Source organism: Rhinopithecus bieti, unplaced genomic scaffold, assembly GCF_001698545.2.
Source record: "Rhinopithecus bieti isolate Rb0 unplaced genomic scaffold, ASM169854v2 scaffold_5626, whole genome shotgun sequence".
In the NCBI taxonomy this organism is placed as follows: Eukaryota; Metazoa; Chordata; class Mammalia; order Primates; family Cercopithecidae; genus Rhinopithecus; species Rhinopithecus bieti.
This window is the reverse complement of record NW_016805666.1, coordinates 2365397-2383460: the sequence shown is the minus strand read 5'-3', so window position 1 is coordinate 2383460 and position 18064 is coordinate 2365397. Positions and strand designations below refer to the sequence as shown.

General features: G+C 39.6%; 1 protein-coding gene across 8 annotated transcripts in view; it reads right to left on the bottom strand.

Annotated features, from left to right (window-relative positions):
- LPP (LIM domain containing preferred translocation partner in lipoma) overlaps positions 1-18064 on the bottom strand; it is a 748953-nt gene that overhangs the window by 123983 nt on the left and 606906 nt on the right. For all 8 annotated transcript variants that reach the window (XM_017873421.1, XM_017873422.1, XM_017873424.1 and 5 more), the window contains one exon: positions 2847-3016. In XM_017873421.1, coding sequence (XP_017728910.1) covers positions 2847-3016 — 170 coding nt within the window. The remainder of the gene's footprint in view (positions 1-2846; positions 3017-18064) is intronic.

Sequence of the window (18064 nt, the reverse complement as noted above, 5' to 3'; positions counted from 1 at the left end):
AAAAAAAAAAAAAAAAAAAAAAAATGGTTAGAATTTCCATTATTTGAATTCACCCAGCTTTTCCAAGTATGTAATTAAACATCTCCCAGATAGTTTTCCTTGTCATAAGCATAGTGTAGTAACAACAAACCAAAGAAGAAGAGGCTGGCGTCCTACAGAATCACAGAGACCCACCCTATGCCTGGAATGGAGATAGAAACTTGAACCCACACACTACAGAAACCTATTATTTAGTCAGATTAGACCTTCTCCAGTTTTGTTACACACTCAGAAAAGCAAGCAAACATGTAAAAACGGGAGGAGTATGTCTGAGAGGTTATAATAATTTCCTAAAGCCCAGTGAATTTCACTGCACATGTAAGGTTCCCACATTCAGAAATACTAAACAGGTCCAGAAACTTCATTAAAGTTAATCCCAGAATAACATTTATTTCACTGCTTTCCCTGAAGAGGCCCAGTGTGCTTTACAAGGATTGTCTCATTTCTTCTTCATGAGCCTTTGGGGAAAATAACTGCCATCGTCCCCATTATATAGATGAGGCAACTAATACTTAGAAAGAATAAATAATTTTCCCAAGGAGAAGCAGCATTAAGTGATGGAACCAAATTCAAACTCATGTTCTTCCCACCCTGTTACATTGTTTCCCAATACTGTCTATATGATTTCTAGCTAACAAGGGTTGAAACAAAACAACTGAAGAAGGCTGCCACAGTAGCATCATTAAAGTAGCAAAAATCAACTATGGAGTCAAAAAAGGATAAAAAATAGACACAAGAGCTATAAAATAACACAGCAGTATGTATTTACTTGGTGTAAGGACAATCTTGGGTGCCTCTACACACTCTGCCAACATCACTACCTTAGGGCTTATGGCAATAAATAATTTCATAGATGTGGTCCCAAGCCATTGTGAATGACACACGGTTTGGTCTGTTTCAAGAGGCAAGGAATTATGTAATGCCTTTCTTTTTTCAATACAGATTTCAAAGGGTGATATTTGAAATATTCTTATATTCTAAAGAGGTAAGTTTTTGTTTACTAGACTTTCCCTTATGCATAATTGCTCCTTCCAGGTCAACAGTACATTACTGTCCTGTTATGTACTGTTATGAACCTGCTCTCTCCTCCACTGAATGTGTAGAATCTCCAAGAAGAAAGGCTCTTCTGTACTGTTTTATAGATTGTGCCTTCCACTCCAAACATCCTGAGTCATGTTCCTTTTATCCTTTTATACTTGCATGTGAGATGAGAGTCAGAGCACTGACCTCAAAGCCAGTGACTGAGTTCTACTGCTCCTTTCTTCAAGAACTTAGACGGTGAGACTCAACCTCCTCAGCTGCTTAATGGAAAATCCCCAGCATGCCAATCTTGCAGAGGATAGGGGTGGCTGTACTGGTCATCTTGCTGGGGTAATGGGGTAATAGTACCGGGGTAATGACTGTGTTATTTTATAGCTCTTGTGTCTATTTTGATAATATGTTTGTACATGGTTTTCGTTTAGGAAAACGAAAACCACGTACGTAGCATCTGCAAAGAATCTAAGACTGTGGAGCGTGAATAACGGAATGCAGCCTTGGTTCTGACACTAACGATAGGTCATATGAAGTCGCTTTCCTCCTCTCCATGTCTTGGCATTCTCATTGCTAAAGAGGGTAATTACGCAAACGATTTTAAGATTTTTTTTTTCCAACTCTACCACTGTATGGCTCTACATGTGTTTAAGTTACCTTTGGAAAGAAATGAACCTAAGACAGATGCAAAGCCACATTTAATCCTACAAAGTCTTAATCTTGACGAACTTTCAGATCTGTGCTACAGACCCCAAGGTTACAATGAGTTAGAGCTGCCAAGTTACAGAAAAATACCAACCAGGCCCAAAAAGTCTTCAATAAATGTGAAACTTGTAAAGCCAAGTGTGACTCCCAATACCTTGGTGAAGAAACCAAAGTTTCTTTTATGTTGAAATCCCTGGGCACTGACAGACAAACCATGACTGTTTTGTGGGTTTACATAACAAACAAATAAAAACACTACTGTTCCCATCAACATGTGTTAAACAAAGATTAAAATCATGCTGAAGGATAGCAAAGAAACTTACATTAGATGAAAAAAGCCTGTGTTCATTCATCAAATGACTCTAACAGAGAATAGTTTAATAGGTAGATTAAGTAAGGAGCATTGCAAAAACTCTAAGGTAACATGACTGAGAATTTTTTAGTTACCCAGGAATATTATTAAAATATAATTTTGTGTTCTGTAATAAAAGAAAACAATGATTAGCTCAGTCAGCATTATTGTTCATTTCTCTCTAAGGTGCTTTATAAAAAACAGTTCCCCTGTTTACATCATTGCACCTGTTGGATAAGAGGGGGAAGAAACATTTTGGTAGATAAAAAGTGACTCAAAGGGCCCAGTATTCTGGAAGAGGACTGACAAGTCCAGAGATTCTGTAAAGTTTCCCTGAAAATACTGGGCACTTCAAATGTAGGGTGAGATCTTATAAGAGGTGTGAGTCAGCTACTTGGAAAGCTTTCTGATGCTTCAAGAAAGAAAATTTTAGCTTGTACATACATGCTTGAAAGCCACAGGCTAATGATCTTCCCAGCAGACCAGTAACTGAAGGGCAATCCCACGCTCATACACCTTTCTGATCGCATATGAATGGGGGATGTGTAGAAAAAAATTACAATATGCTAATTTACACACGCACGCACACACACACCACACACATTTTGAAGTCTAGGAAGAAGTAAAGATCTGATGGCTATGTTCCATGTGGAGTGACTGCCATTCAGCCACAGAAGACATCTTTGCAAAGCGTTTGAGGAACAAATCTGGAACTTACAATGTAGCAGGGCTCGCAGTATGCTTTCTTTTCCACAGCATAGAACGGCTGCCCTCGGAGCTTGTTGTTGCAGATGATGCAGGTAAAACAATCCACGTGGAAGACCTGATCCATGGCAGTGCATCCTGTACCTTCCCCAACTACGTTTTCTCCACACCGAGCACAGCGGCCTGGGAAAAAAAAAAGGGTTTGATAAGAACACACCAAGGAGCACTTCAGTCCTGCTAAAGCCAAAGTGGAGGAGAGAGCAGGTTCATAACACCAGTGGCAACAGAACCACCACACCTGCCATCATTACCCCAGTACTATTATCCCATTACCCCAGCAAGATGACCAGTACAGCCACCCCTATCCTCTGCAAGATTGGCATGGTGGGGATTTTCCATTAAGCAGCTGAGGAGGTTGAGTCTCACAGTCTAAGTTCTTGCAGAAAGGAACAGTAGAACCCTGTCGCTGGCTTTGAGGTCAGTGCTCTGACTCTTATCTCACATGCAAGTATAAAAGGAACACGACTCAGGATGTTTGGAGTGGAAGGCACAATCTATAAAACAGTACAGAAGAGCCTTTCTTCTTGCAGATTCTACACTTTCAGTTAGAATATAGGATAACTAGGTCCAAACTCAAATTTTAGTTCCTTCTACAAAAGCCCTGATTGTAAAACCTCTGCAGCCAGCCCTCTGTGACAGGCAGATTACGCGGCAGTCCTTTAATTTCTAGATCGCTTTGATGGCTAAAAGGTTCTTTCTCCTATCGAGCCATAACGCTTCCTTATTCTAAATGCTTACCCCATGGTTCTAGTTCTGTCTTCTGAGACCTTATCTCTCTCTTGGACTTGACACCGTTTAACACATCAAAATTCAGTGAACGTTGCTTCCAAGTCTGTTATTCCTTTGAACATCCACATATCCTGCAATAGTTTCATATACTGTAGGGTTTTGAGTCTCTCAGGGCCACAGTTCTCGTTGTTCATGCAACGAGTATTCTGCAAAGCTCCAGCATTCTTAAATTGATTAATGTGGCATCTGGCCTACATATGGACATCAGGTTTCAGTTTTTAAAATCTGTCGTAAGCTTTAAATAATAACAATAAAATATAAATTCAGACAAATATTTATATCAGTGAGAGGCATTATGCAGGTTGGCATCCATATCTCTATCTGCCTCCGTCATGGGAATCTTGACCCAGACGTCAGGTCCACATGTAGTTTCCTTTCTTAGTCTTTGTTTCTACTAAGTTAAAAAAAAGTTCTATCTAATAGTTACAGAACACTGGGAATGTCAGTCAGAAGCTGTAGGCTTTGATAGATAAGGTATAGCAAATGCAGTGCTTCACATACGTCAGACGTTTTTCTAGGGGCTTTAGATAAAATAATTCATTCCATATTCACAATGATGGATATGCAGGTACTGTTATTATGCCTATTTTACAGATGAGGAAACTGAGTCACACAAATGGCTAACTAACTTCCAGTCTAAGCAGTCTAACTTCAGCATCTGTGCTCTTAACCACTATGCTATAGTGCCTATTCCCAGTTCTGTGCATCAGGATTAACACAGATCTGATGTGAGGGAGCATTATGGAGAGACTTGTCACAGTCCATCACATTGGATTGACAGCCATTTCACACTCAAACATGGGAGGGCTAGATGTTTCAACTTGAGAGAAAAAAAGGTAAATTTATTTCTAATTCTCTCCGGCTGTATTTGGCTCTGAAAAGTATTTCTTTATATCCTGTTGTGGGATTTGAATGCGACTTTAAATATAACCCAAAGTATACACCTTAAGCTTTATTTTTTTTCCTAAGGAATAAGAAATATGAAGGCTGGGTGTGGTGGCTCATGCCTGCAATCCCAGCACTTTGGGAGGCCGAGGTGGGCGGATCACCTGAGGTCAGGAGTTCAAGACCAGCCTGGTCAACATGGTGAAATCCCGTCTCTATGAAAAATACAAAAACTAGCTGGCCGTGGTGGTGCGTGCCTGTAACCACAGCTACTCAGGAGGCTGAGGCAGGAGAATTGCTTGAACCTGGGAGGCAGTGCAGTGAGCCGAGATGGCACCACTGCACTTCAGCCAGGGGGACAGAGTGAGACTCTGTCTCAAAAAAACAAAACAAAACAAAACAAAACAAAACAAAAAAGAAAAGAAAAGAAAGAAAAAAAAAGAAATATGAAGTGCTGGAAAAAGAGTTAAAGTATTGGAAACTAAGCTGTCACCACTACAGTTGATATCATTATAAAGTCTTGATACCACAGTCTTGACATTTGATGAAAAATTTTTGTATAGTATTTGTTTGTGGCAGACTTTAAAAGTTTTATCCAAGACTGAACTTGTACTTGTTTTGTTATGAGATAACATTTTGGACTTTCCTGCCAACAGTAACAAAACTATTTCATATGGCACTATTTTTGTAATTATTCTGAAAAGGAAAAAAATCAAAACCACACACACAAAAAAACTGTGCTATGTTTGAAAATTGTGCTTAAATTCTAACAGCTTCATGCCACCTTTTGACAACATTTCATTGCAGAAAACGAATTAGGGATTAGGAGTAAATGGATTACCAATCCATATGATTATTAAAAGCATATTAGATTCCTGTGAAAGCTGTAATTTTACATTTCACATTTGTTAAATGCAGGCAAGTCAACAAAATCCTTTTTCTACATTACTCTTTCCTTTTCTAGGTGTCAAGCAGATTCACTACGGAGTACACGAGGGGCTATCAGGGATCTGTGGACCACACTTCCTCCCCTCCCCAAAGTAGTTCTCATTAAATATTAAACTATTGGTAACGGCAGTCTACTAAGCAGCTAAAGCAGCAATTTTGATTCAGACTATGATGCCCAAAGTGTAATACCTGGAATCCAAGAACCTGAGCCTACATGGCTTATGAAGAGTTTGATAGCTACCCATGAGGATCTGGGAGCAAACTTCAATCACTGATTTAGAGGGAATGGCCAGAGCAAAGCCTTAAAGGTCAGGCTGAAAAGATAAGCTTTGAAATGGTCCATCTATTCAACCTCAAGTATCTACTCTTGCCCACGACTATGTTCTGCTTCTGTGTGATATACAAAAATGAATTCAGCGATGTCAGTGCCTCTCCCAGTCAAGACAACCTACATGCAATAGTCACATGACAAAGCATGTCACACGTCTTAGAAGCAAGTGCTACGGAATGTGGAAGGAAAACCACATTCACCGGGGCTCAGGAAAGGTTTTGTGGAGAAAGAAGCATTTGAGCCCAACCTTCAAGGTTGGAATTTTGACAGGTAAAGGTGGAAGAGGGAAACACATTCTAGTTTTCCCTCACAGAGAGAATGAGTGACTATGGCTTGGATACCAAAACAAATGCAGCGGCTCTGTGATGGCATGACATGGTTTTGCCTTCTCAGCTATGAAAACAGATGGACTGTATTCCTAAGGAATGATCTATTTTATGCTTTGGAGAATATTCCTCCAGAGTGGGTCAGCCTAATATGCTGGACCTAGACATAGCCAGTTCTGCTGCCTCTCATTATTTTTTCTATTCTTGGTATACACTGGGGACACCAGCCTTGAGGGCAACCAGTCTGGCACCTTTAAATCACAAGTACAGAAAAAGAGCAAAGAACAAAAAATAAAAAGAGCCCCACACATTAGCAGGACAGAAAAGGTACCCGAATCTTTCCTTTTCACATGAACAAACATTTACAAACTATGCCCTTTAGGGAGAGATTCAGAATGGAGAGAAAGTTACTCAAGCATAGTGTATGCTTGCCTCTAGAGGGACTTACATCACACATTATTAAAAGCACACCACAATCTTAACGCCCATCTTTTAGACAAGCATCTCGGCACTTTTAAACAAGAGAAACCAGGAGAGTAGTACCAAACTTCAAGGCATTGGAGCACGAAGGAAACACAGTCGATGAGCTCAGACCCAGGGCTGGTGTGAAGAGCTGGCCGGCAATGCTGAGCACAGTCAATCAAAAGATCCTATGACAGAGGGTCGGCAGCCTATGGCGAACTTTGTCAGTGAATTAAGATTTCCAAACAAAACAAAAAAGGGTGTTTATATATTATTATTTATTTTATATATTGTTTTGTACTGACTCTAGATTCAGCCATCCATTCTCATCCTTCACCTCCGCTCTCCCATCTATAGCAACCTCAGCAATGTCTCGGAAATGCCTGCTTTCCACCACACACCTACTACCTAATCACGCTTCCTTTCAAGGGCTATTGCAATGGCTTCCTGATGGGTCTGATATCTCTGATTTACTTCCTCTTACCAACAGAAAGGCTTTACAGAAGCCTTAGTAATGGAGCTAATCTGAAGAGTTAGAATTTTAACAAGTCATTTTTATGAATGGCATGGGTGAAGAGTGGCATTCCAGGCAAATCTACAGGTTGAACAAGGGAAGTAGAATAGTGTGATATGGGTTTTCAAGTTTCTTTTTTTTTTTTTTTTTTTTTTTTTTTAACAGGATCTCATTCTGTTGCCCAGGCTGGAAAGCAATAGTGCAATCATGGCTCACTACACCCTTGAACTCCTGGGCTCAAGTGATCCTCCTCCCTCAGCCCTTGCCACCAGTAGCTGGGACTATATAGCACATGCCACCAAGCCCAGCTAATGTTTAATTTTTTCCTATAGAGATAGGATCTTGCCGTGCTTCCCAGGCTGGTCTCGAGCTCCTGGGCTCATGCAGTCCTTCAACCTTGGCCTCCCAAGGTGCCAGGATTACAGGCATGAACCACTGCACCGGGCTGGCTTGTCATATTTATTTTCTCTTCTGGTAACATGAATTTGTTTCTTTCATGATGGCAAAATAAGCTTTTTATTTAAAATGTTTTTCCTGTGATCACTACACAACTGATAAAAATAAGCCACAGATCCTCTTTTGCAAGCAGTGCTTGTTTTGAGGCAGGACCAAAGCTGTCCATAGCCATTTTGGGAGTTGATGCCATGGTGACTGGGGATGACATACTCCCAAACTTTCCCATTATTCACCATCAAATGTAAAGTATTAAATACGGGCAGACATCAAGCCAGGTCACATTTGTCTTCATGTCTTCCTTGCTACTTAAATTATAATAGACATTTTAAGCACAAGCAAAATTGATATTGTACCTTTAAATATGATAATGAACTGAAGCTCTATATGCCAATTGTATGATATATCAGCATTCCCATTAAGCATATTCTTCAATATATTCTGAAAAAAGTCTTGGTTCTAAAAGTTGAATCAATAAGATTATGTAAGGGTAGTGAAATGATGGCAACGTATTCCTAGAAACAAAACCTGCTCCAATTTATCCTACATATGGCTACTGAAGTTATTTTCCTGAAGCACAGTTTCCATTAAGCTGATTTAGAAATGATCTTCCACTGAAGGCACAAAAAGATAACAGAATGAGTTTGCATTCTTTATATGACAGGCCCATATGATGTTAACTGAAGGCTCTAGGATGGTGGCATTTTCTTATGACCAAAGCTTTTATTTCATGGACTCTGTAGTATTGAGGCATGTAATAATAGACAACTTGTTTCTTAAACTGCTTATATTCTAGGACAGTGACTCAATCTTGCCTGTAGATTGCAATCATCTAGGAAACTTAAAAGATAATCTTGATCCCTGGTTCCCAACTCCAAAGATTCTGATTTCATTGGTCTGGGGGTAGGATATTACAGGAGAGAAACTTTTAAAACTCTCCAGGTGATTCTATGTTGAGTCAAGTCAAACTCGGTGTTCCAGGAGGTGCCTATTTCTGTCCTGCTTGTCAGAACAAAAGCTGACAAGTATCGCCCAAACAGGTTTCATCTGCATGCAAAACAGTTTGGGGACAGACTGCTCAACCACGAGTTGGCTGAAAAAAAGAAATTCCTAAGGCATCATAATACATGTTGTTTTTCACCACAGAGAGGATTCTCCCTAATGCTGTCTTTATATTTTAGTTTGAAAAGTTTGTAATGGCTTTCCATCCATTGGAAATATACATGAGCAGAATCAGCTAAATTTTCTCATAAAATATTTTGGTAGCATTGAGCCAGAGAAAGCGGTTTACTTATATTAATTGGAAGCACTCCGATAGAACAGGCTTCTTTTGGGTTGCCGATGAATTTATCATATGGCACTGCTGTAGCCTTAGACAATACAGAATCCACAAAGAATGTCAACGGATAGCCATGCAAAGTAAGATATCACATATCACATCACGCATCAAACTGAGTTCTCACTATTTTCTTGGGACTCTGCCTTTACATAATGTAGCAATATCCAGTCTCCTGTGGTTACTGCCACGTAGCTCTGTGAATACAAGAGTTTTTATCATATCTTTAAAGCTGGACTGCAGAACACATGTAGTTCTGTCGCTGTACTTGTGTAGATCTGATTCTGTAGAGAGGCTTGCAGGTTCAACAGGTCCGTGGACAGTGGGGGAAAGGTGGCTCCAATGTCTGTTTCCCTCTCTCTTGTTTTTCCCTCTACACATACGTATACACACTCACACACACCCACGCTCAGACACTCGCAACAAGAAAAGGATCAATGACTGCCACTAGGATGAGTGGTAGACACAAAACACTTTCGGAGACAGTCAAATTAAGAAACATTTTAACAACTTAGTCCAAAAAGAGAAATTAAGCTAAAGTAAAAAAAGAAAAACACAACACACACGACAAGCCAAAACCCCAAGGTCGTCAGGGACAGGAGTTCAGGAATGAGTGGACAAAGGCCTGGGCAGCAAACCAGATGAGATGAAGTGAAGGCTGAGTCTTCTCCTGGTAAGGGGAAGTTGTTATAAAGTCTAACCACGATGTGATTCATTTATAGATAGAGATTTGCTTAGCTTAGACCTTCAGGTGAGGTGGTAAATTAGGAGGGGGAGTCCCACAGAAGGTTGCAAAAGCAAGCATGTTTCGCTGATGTAAATATATGTATTGTGAAGGAACCTAACAAAAAACAGAAAATTATTGTGCATTTTTATCTGTGCTCAGCACTGTCCTAAGCACTTCACATACATTCTTTCGTTTAGTCTTACCAACCAATTATTCTCCTTTTTAGATAAGAAACCAGAGGTTCCATCACCTGGCCAAAGTCTCAAAGGTAGAATGCAGTGGGGCTGAGACTGCAACCAAGTCTGACCATTTTCTCAATCAGCACATGTTTCTATGTATATAATTCAGTCATAATTCTGACCTATATCAGTATTGTTTAGAAGCAGAACCCATGAACACCTGCAGGGAAAGAGGAAGGGCCAGTCCAGCATCACTTCTCCACCCCCACAAGTCTCAGGGGATCTTAGTGAAAGTGATGGTCCTCCACTGCAGCTCTTGGGTGTTGACCCTTCGACTCTAGCTTCCCATCAGGAATGTGAGTTTGAGAACCATTGCTGTAACAAGGACTGGGTGCTTCTGGGTTCCACAAAGAGTAGTTTGTCCCGGGGTATTAGAATGCAGTGATGGCTAGTGCCAAATCTCCCAGGGGCTACATTCTAGGAAACTGGAACTTTAACATTAGGCTGAGAGGGGCAGCAAGTTGGGCAACACAAGCCCTGTTCCCAACCTTGGCGAAACTAATAACATCTACACACAGTAGTCATGACAGTAACATTTTGATAACAACTTCTACTTTCAGGAAAAGCAGCAAAAACAAAACAAAAATACTGCCACCACCACCACCACCACAAACAAAACAAAACAACCCCACTTTGCATTTTCGAGTATAATACATGGTATCTTTTGAACAGTTACATATAACATGGTGTAAAGAAAATCAGATGTGCAATTCTTGCCTTTGTTACTAGCTATTGGCAGCCTAGACAAGTTTTCTAAATTTTCTGAGCCCGAATTTCCTTGTTTTCAAAACAAGCAGCTAAGTAGATGCACTCACTAGATAAGTGGTCTTAGGTGAGTCACTTATCCAGCCATTTTGTCAATCCCTCAACAAATGCACTTGCTGAGCTTCTGTTCTGTGCCAAGTACTGCAGTAACCTTTCCTAGGCTTCTCTAAGAGGGAGATGATCATAATTGCCTTAAATACTTAGCTGTGACATTCGGAGATGGTAACATCTAGAGGGTGTCCAGCATGAGACCTACTTCTTTCTCCTTCAAACTATAGGAGGTAGATAGCTCAACTTCAAAAAAAGAGCTCATAACAACCAGAACAGAAAGGTGCATGCTTTGGACTGTTCTCTAAAGATGACAGTCAATGAGTGGAAAATAGAGGTTGCTATGTCTCTGAGGCAGTCAGTTAAGATTTATATTTATCAATATTTTACTGATGGAATTTTTGGTAGAAATTTGAATCTTAATCCTACAAAAATTTTCAAACCCTGGGTGATGATAATAGTCAATATTTATTCAGCACTTTTTATGTGCCAGGTGTTAAGTATTTAATTGTATTATCTCACATAATCACCCCAACAACTCTGTGATGTAGGTTCTATCATTACTTCCATAATAGTGGATGAAAAGGCAGCATAAAGAGATTACATGCCTTGCCCACAACCACAGAGTTAAATATTGAAGCTGGAATTGGCGCTTAGGCAGTCTGACTTTAACTTAACCAGTTTTCTAAACTGACTTATTGCTTTAAAAGTCCAAAATTCCTAAAATTATCTGGCCAGGCAGGAAACTTGATTACATCACAGAACATTCCTGACAGAAACAGCCGTATTTCTTTTGGCCAAAGCAAGATTTCTCTTTAATTTTTACACATGGACATTTTCACATTCTCAGTCTTAATTTTTAATCCAGTCTTCTATATTTAGAATTCATTTCATGATTGATCTGCTAACAGAAAAATCAATATTTACAAGTACAGTTAGAACCACTATTGCAACAATTATTTTTGACTTATGGTTTGAATCTGCTCCATGATCTCTCTCATGGGAATCTATATTTCCCTTAGGTCCACTCAAAGGGTAAATTTGCCCAGGTACTTTTAGCTTTTGTGGTAGGAAATCTCCAAATTTATTCTGGTTATTTGAGACCAAACCTGATAATAAGGCAACCCAAGGGGGTGTTTCTAAAGCTACTGTATTTCAGCAGCCAGCAACAGAATAATCTTCACCCTGTGAAGTCAACAAGTATCCCTTCTATTTGTCTAGTGCTTTATCTTATTTATCAACGCATTTGATCCCTCAGTAATATTCGGACGCAGCAAAGCAAGGGTTATAATCACTCTCATTTTAACAATTAAAATACTCAAACTTAAAAAGGGTTAGTGGCCTACAGAACCTAAGAGTTCAATGTGTGACTTAAGACCATGTAAAGTTAAATCAGATCCAAAGGACAGAGCTCAGGCAGAAGAACATGTTGCAAATGAGGTGGAATCCATGTAGATAACATGTAACAGTCATACTGTCACCAAGACATAAATGGGAGCCACAGTTTGCAGATGGAGAACTATGACTCATTGTGTAAAGAACATGAGGTTTTCTCCAGTGTCCCTCTTACCTTCCTGTTTCACAAAAGAAGAAAGCAGACACAAAAGAGTGTTAACATGGAACAGATTCTCTGGATATTAAACTGTTTTTTTTTTTTTTTTTTTTGAGACAGAGTCTCACTCTGTCGCCCAGGCTGGAGTGCAGTGGTGTGATCTCGGCTCGCTGCAACCTCCACCTCCCAGGTTCAAGCAATTCTCTGGCCTCAGCCTCCTGAGTAGCTGGGATTACAGGTGTGTGCCACCATGCCTGGCTAATTTTTTGGTATTTGTAGTAGAGATGGAGTTGCACCATGTTGGCCAGGCTGGTCTCAAACTCTTGACCTCAGGTGAGCCACCATCTCGGCCTCCCAAAGTGCTGGAATTACAAGCGTGAACCACCACACCTGGCTTGGATAGTAAACCAATATGCAAAGGAATGAGTATTTCTCCAATGATCATAGTACCCTTTCCATCTTAGAAAAGATGTGTGCTATGATTTGAATCGGTTCCCTCCAAAATTCAGCAGTAGATATAGTGATGTTATTAAAAAGTATTGATTAGGCCATACTAGCTCCTCCCTCATGAATGGGATAAAGCCCTTTGTGAAACTGGTTTCATGCGGCCTTCTGCTGGCTTGCTCTTCCACTGTCTGCCATATGAGGATGTAGCACAAAGCACCATACTGGAAACACAGAGTAGCCCTCACCAGAAAACGAACCCTGCTGGTGCCTTGATCTTGGACTTACCAGCCTCTAGAACCATGATAACACAAATTTTTGTTCTTTATAAATTACCCAGTCTCAGTTATTCTGCTATAGCAGCACAAAATGGACGAAAACAATATGTGACTACTAAAAGACTTTGTCCATACGGTACCTGCCTCCATGGGAGATACGAATTTAGAATATAGAACAAAAAGGGGAAAATAAAAATTATAATTAACCTAAATTAAAATTGTGATATATAAAGACTGAGAATAAATTTGCAGTTTCACATAAAACTTCATAATTTCTAGATTCTCTTATGAATCTTACAACACCTAAAAGCTAAATGAGACAATTATCCTCTTCTTAACACATGAGTTAACACAGGAATAACCTTGTACATGACTTGAGAAGTAGGTAGCAGAGATGCAAGTCAGCCCAGTCTAGTGATCTTTGAGCTGGACCATACCATATTACCTGCATAAATGGAGCTGGCCCCAAAGATGGTGCTATTCTCATCACATTACTTCCTTAGGAAGCCAATTCGTCTTACTCAGGATTCTGTTTCACCGTTTAGTAGCAAAATATCCATAATACACTGTTAAGAGGATTTAAAGGGTCATAGGACGTGTAGAAAATTTAGAAAGTAGCCATTCCAACCGCTTCATTTACAGACTCAGAACAAAGGGAAAGAGAGAGGCAATTCTTTGATTAAGATGTCATAGCAAGCTATCAGGAGAGATGAGGCCTGATAGCCTTTGGGCTCTCAGGACAGCACTCTCTCAAGATGCACAAAGCTATCTCCCAGGTGCCCTACCTCAAATATTAGTTTCTTCCCACTAGTAGGCGCTGTTGCCTGATCGTGAGGAATTTCTCCTTCTACATAACAGTAGATTTTCATTGTAAATAGGAGTATTGCATGGGAGACACTAAGTCTACAACATGGCTTCTGTATGACTCCAGAACCAGGTGAACTCCATTACAGTTGGAACCAGTAGAGTCATGCCATTTCTCTCTGAAACACTGTGGTGTTTTGGATTTGTACATCCGCATGTTCTGGAAACGAAAGGAATAGCAGCAGGATATGGTGTAGTGAGTGAGTTCTGCAGAGCTGTGTTGAGGCAAAAGAAGTCAAGGCTCTGGTCCCATTTTATTACCACAGCCAGTAATAAAATGATTGCTTTACACGTTGGTATTATGTATAACATTCACTTAACAGAATCTTTCCAGCTTAGCTTTGTTACTTATTATTATTTTGAGACAGAGTTTTGCTTTTGTCGCCCAAGTTGGAGTGCAATGGCACAATCTTGGCTCACAGAAACCTCTGCCTCCTGGGTTCAAGTGATTCTCCTGCCTCGGCTTCCCGAGTAGCTGGGATTACAGGCGCACGCCATCATGCCTGGCTAATTTTTTGTATTTTTAGTAGAAACAGGGTTTCACCATGTTAGCCAGGCTGGTCTCGAACTCCTGACCTGGTGATCCACCTGCTCCAGCCTCCCAAAGTGCTGGGATTACAGGTGTGAGCCACTGTGCCCGGCCTGTTATTTATTATTTTTTAAAACACCACAAACTACTCAAGTAGTGGTAAATCTGTAGATAGAAGAATTGAGTTTTGATTCCAGCTGCACCATATATATGATCTGTGACTTTGAGTAAGCTATTTTACCCATTTGAGCGATAGGTGGAAGATAAATAGTAATCTCAGCCCTAGGTACCTCAAAGTATTACTGGCAGGATACAAACATACATACATACATATATATATATATATGTATATGTGTGTGTGTATATATATATGTGTGTGTGTGTGTGTGTATCCTGCCAGTAATATAAGTATACACACATACAAATAAAATGCAAAGAATTCCTCTAAAATATACTGCTGTAAAACAAATTTTCTTATGAATATTAATAAAAGTCACCTGTACAGTGGAACAGATATACTTATATATCTGGGGCTTCCATCCAGCAATGACATTCCGAAAAATTTCCATGCCAAATCCACAAGGTAGAATGCAAGACTGATTTGAGTAGATTGATTTTGAAGATATGAGCATCTCACAAATACTGACAATGCCAATTAGATTCTCAGTGGAGTGAGCAGATGGGGTCACAAATATTTGACACCTGATGTTACACTGGAGCTCAGGGGGAGACCCATGAGGCAGGACCTAAGGCCTTTTCCATTCTTGTATCTCTGAAGAATTCTCATTGCTAAACGGTAGTCTGCATCTGATTCCATCTCCAGCACTTGCATAGCAACACTGAGCTCTCTGAGTGCTGAAGTGACGTCTAGGGAACAGTTATTAATACACATATGTGTGCACACAGTATGTGGAAATATGCAAGATTGAAAGTGATTAGTGTATTACTTTTAAGTAATACTTCCCATTGGGACTATGCTCCTGGAAAAATTCCTCTCTCTCTCCATAGAAGCTTGCACAGTCAGCTGCTATCACTTACCAGAATGTTTGGGATAAAAATGGTGTCAATTTTAAGGAAACACACTTCTCCATTTTCTTTGTTAACATTTGAATAAAACATTAGAAGGTTCTTACTTTTCTCCTCTCCTGTTTCATTCAGAGAATAAGCTCCTTCACAATCTTACTTTGTGTGAGAGAGAAAATAATCACCCTTCTTTGCTACCTGCAGATTAGCAGAATCATTGGGTTTTAAAGTAGAAAAGTTTAAATTCCATTCTAATAAAATCCACTGGCTCTCATAACTTCTCAGTTGCATGGCAATGCTTTATAATAAGAACACAGCAAGAAATCACATTTCTACTTGTAAGAGCTTATAGACCTGTGAGATCATCAGAGAGAGCAGCAGCAGAAAGGCATGGAAAGCATTATAGGAAGGATTTGGTTGGGAATGAAGGGACACTTTCTGGACCAATGAAAATTTTGGGAAACGGAACATTGTCTAGGAAGCCATGTACCTGGGCTGGCCACATTTTCTCTCTGTGACTCTCTTTTATAAAATAAATACACTGAATCAAATGTTTTTCTAAGGATCGTCCTAGTCTTCAGTTTTTATTATGAGATAAACTTTATAGGATAAACACACAAACTAAATTTTAATTAAGGCTGATTGAGGGTAAGGAGAATCCACTCTGTGGTGATTTCTGAGCAGTCCTTCAAGACCTCAAACTTATTGACACATTATAAAAGTTATAAAATGAAACAAATGAGAAAACTGGGCAATAGGTAATGTTTTATTTATGCCAGTAGAGTATATTTCTGGGTGATTCCTCTTGTACTAATGTAGTTTCCATATTTAGATTATCATATTTAGTAAACACATATCCAAATCCCTAATAACTAGTGAGATAAGTCAAGAGCTTTCCCTTACTAAGGCTTATAGGGAGCTCCCAGAAACCATATACTTCCACAGAAACTGCCTAAAAACAGATAAGCTCAGTAACGGTTTCTTGCATCAGCTCCCATGTGATTTTATTGGAAGTTCTGTCTTGGGCAAGAGACACCACACAGGGAGAGTGCAAAGTTGAAGGTCTTTAGCAAAAATTTGGACTGTAAACACAGCTTGGCATTATCAGCATTCTGTTAAGTTCAAAGAAGAGATAGTTACAACAAATACAGCTTGCTTTATTTCTGAAACAAAACTGTGCACATATTTGTGGCCATACTACTAATTAACCTGTAGATTGTTCCTTTCATCTATTCAGCATGTTTTTCTGCTCCCTGTTACAACATGCTGAGGTTACTTTTCCCATATGGACTATATTCAAACAGTTCCCTTATAGGCATTAGAGAGAGAATGGTACAAATGATTAAGGGACTAGAGAAGCTGACTGTAGAGAAAGATTAAAGAAACCATATGTGTACATATTAGGAAGCTGACAGGTGACCAGGGAGTGCCATAATGGTCTATAAATATCTGAAAGGAATTTTTATTAGCTGAGGAATAATTTAGCCTGGTGCAAGTGGTACAACTGGGAGTGATGGCGTTTCTTAAAGAGAAGATCATTATTAAAGAAAAAACTTAGATGTGTAAGATGCTATGTATGGAATATGGGAAAAGGGGAACATGTAGACTAGTTGTAAGTGCAATGGGATGAGAGTCAGAAGACATGGGTCGGCACTACCATGTATAGCTGTGTAACCTTGGAAAGGGCATTTAACCACTATGGGCCACAATTCCCTCTTTTGGAAATTAGAGTATGGAACAGAATTAGAGGCTTTCAAAGGATGCTCCCAAGAACTCCATGGTTTTGAGGATCCTGCTCTACTGATCCCCACCAAGAGAGGAAGGAGAATGAAGGGGAGTGGTGAGTGCCTAGAGCTCCTTAATCTGTTTCATTTCTATCCCATCAGCTTCCTCAGAATAATTTCTGGGGGATTTATCAACTTTAAAAAGTTTGTGTAAAAAAGCTACTGACTTAAAGTTTGAAAGATGTATTAGGGATCAGCTTTAAATCCATTCCTATTCAAAAGACTCGCGGTGGAAGACTCATTAAGGTTGTTTTCACAAAAGGCTTACTGAGTGGTTAATTATGGGCCAACATAGCAGACAGAGCAGTAAGACAGAAGTGCTGTTGCCCTCATGGAACTCCCATTCTAAGTGCAACTCTTAATATAGGATTATCAAAAATTCACAAATGAATAGAGGAATCACTACGTAACTTCGTATAGGATTGAAAATAATTAACTCAATTTAACATTTACAGAGCACCCATCAACGTTTAATACTTGTGATAGATAATGTAGGGCATAAACATTAAAATAAACAGATATCAAGTGCTTACTAGACATCAGGCCCTGTATGTAAAACCAGGAATATAAAGATGAGTAAGACCTGACACCTGCCTTCCCTAGAACAAATGGACATCTATAATTACCAGATAAAATAAATGAAGGCTGTTAGAGGACCACACAGAAATACCTTGAGAGTCATATAAGAAAGCTATTAATTCTTTCTAGAAAATGGGCTCAAATTGGGGAAGGGATACTGATAAGAAAAATCTTTAGAAAAGAGAAAGGAGACTCAAGTTATGAAGGATACGAGAACGGTTTACCTGAGTAGAGAAGCAGGAAGGGGGAAAGCATTTTAAGTAAAGGAAAAGCCAATTAACAAAGGGGGGGGGGG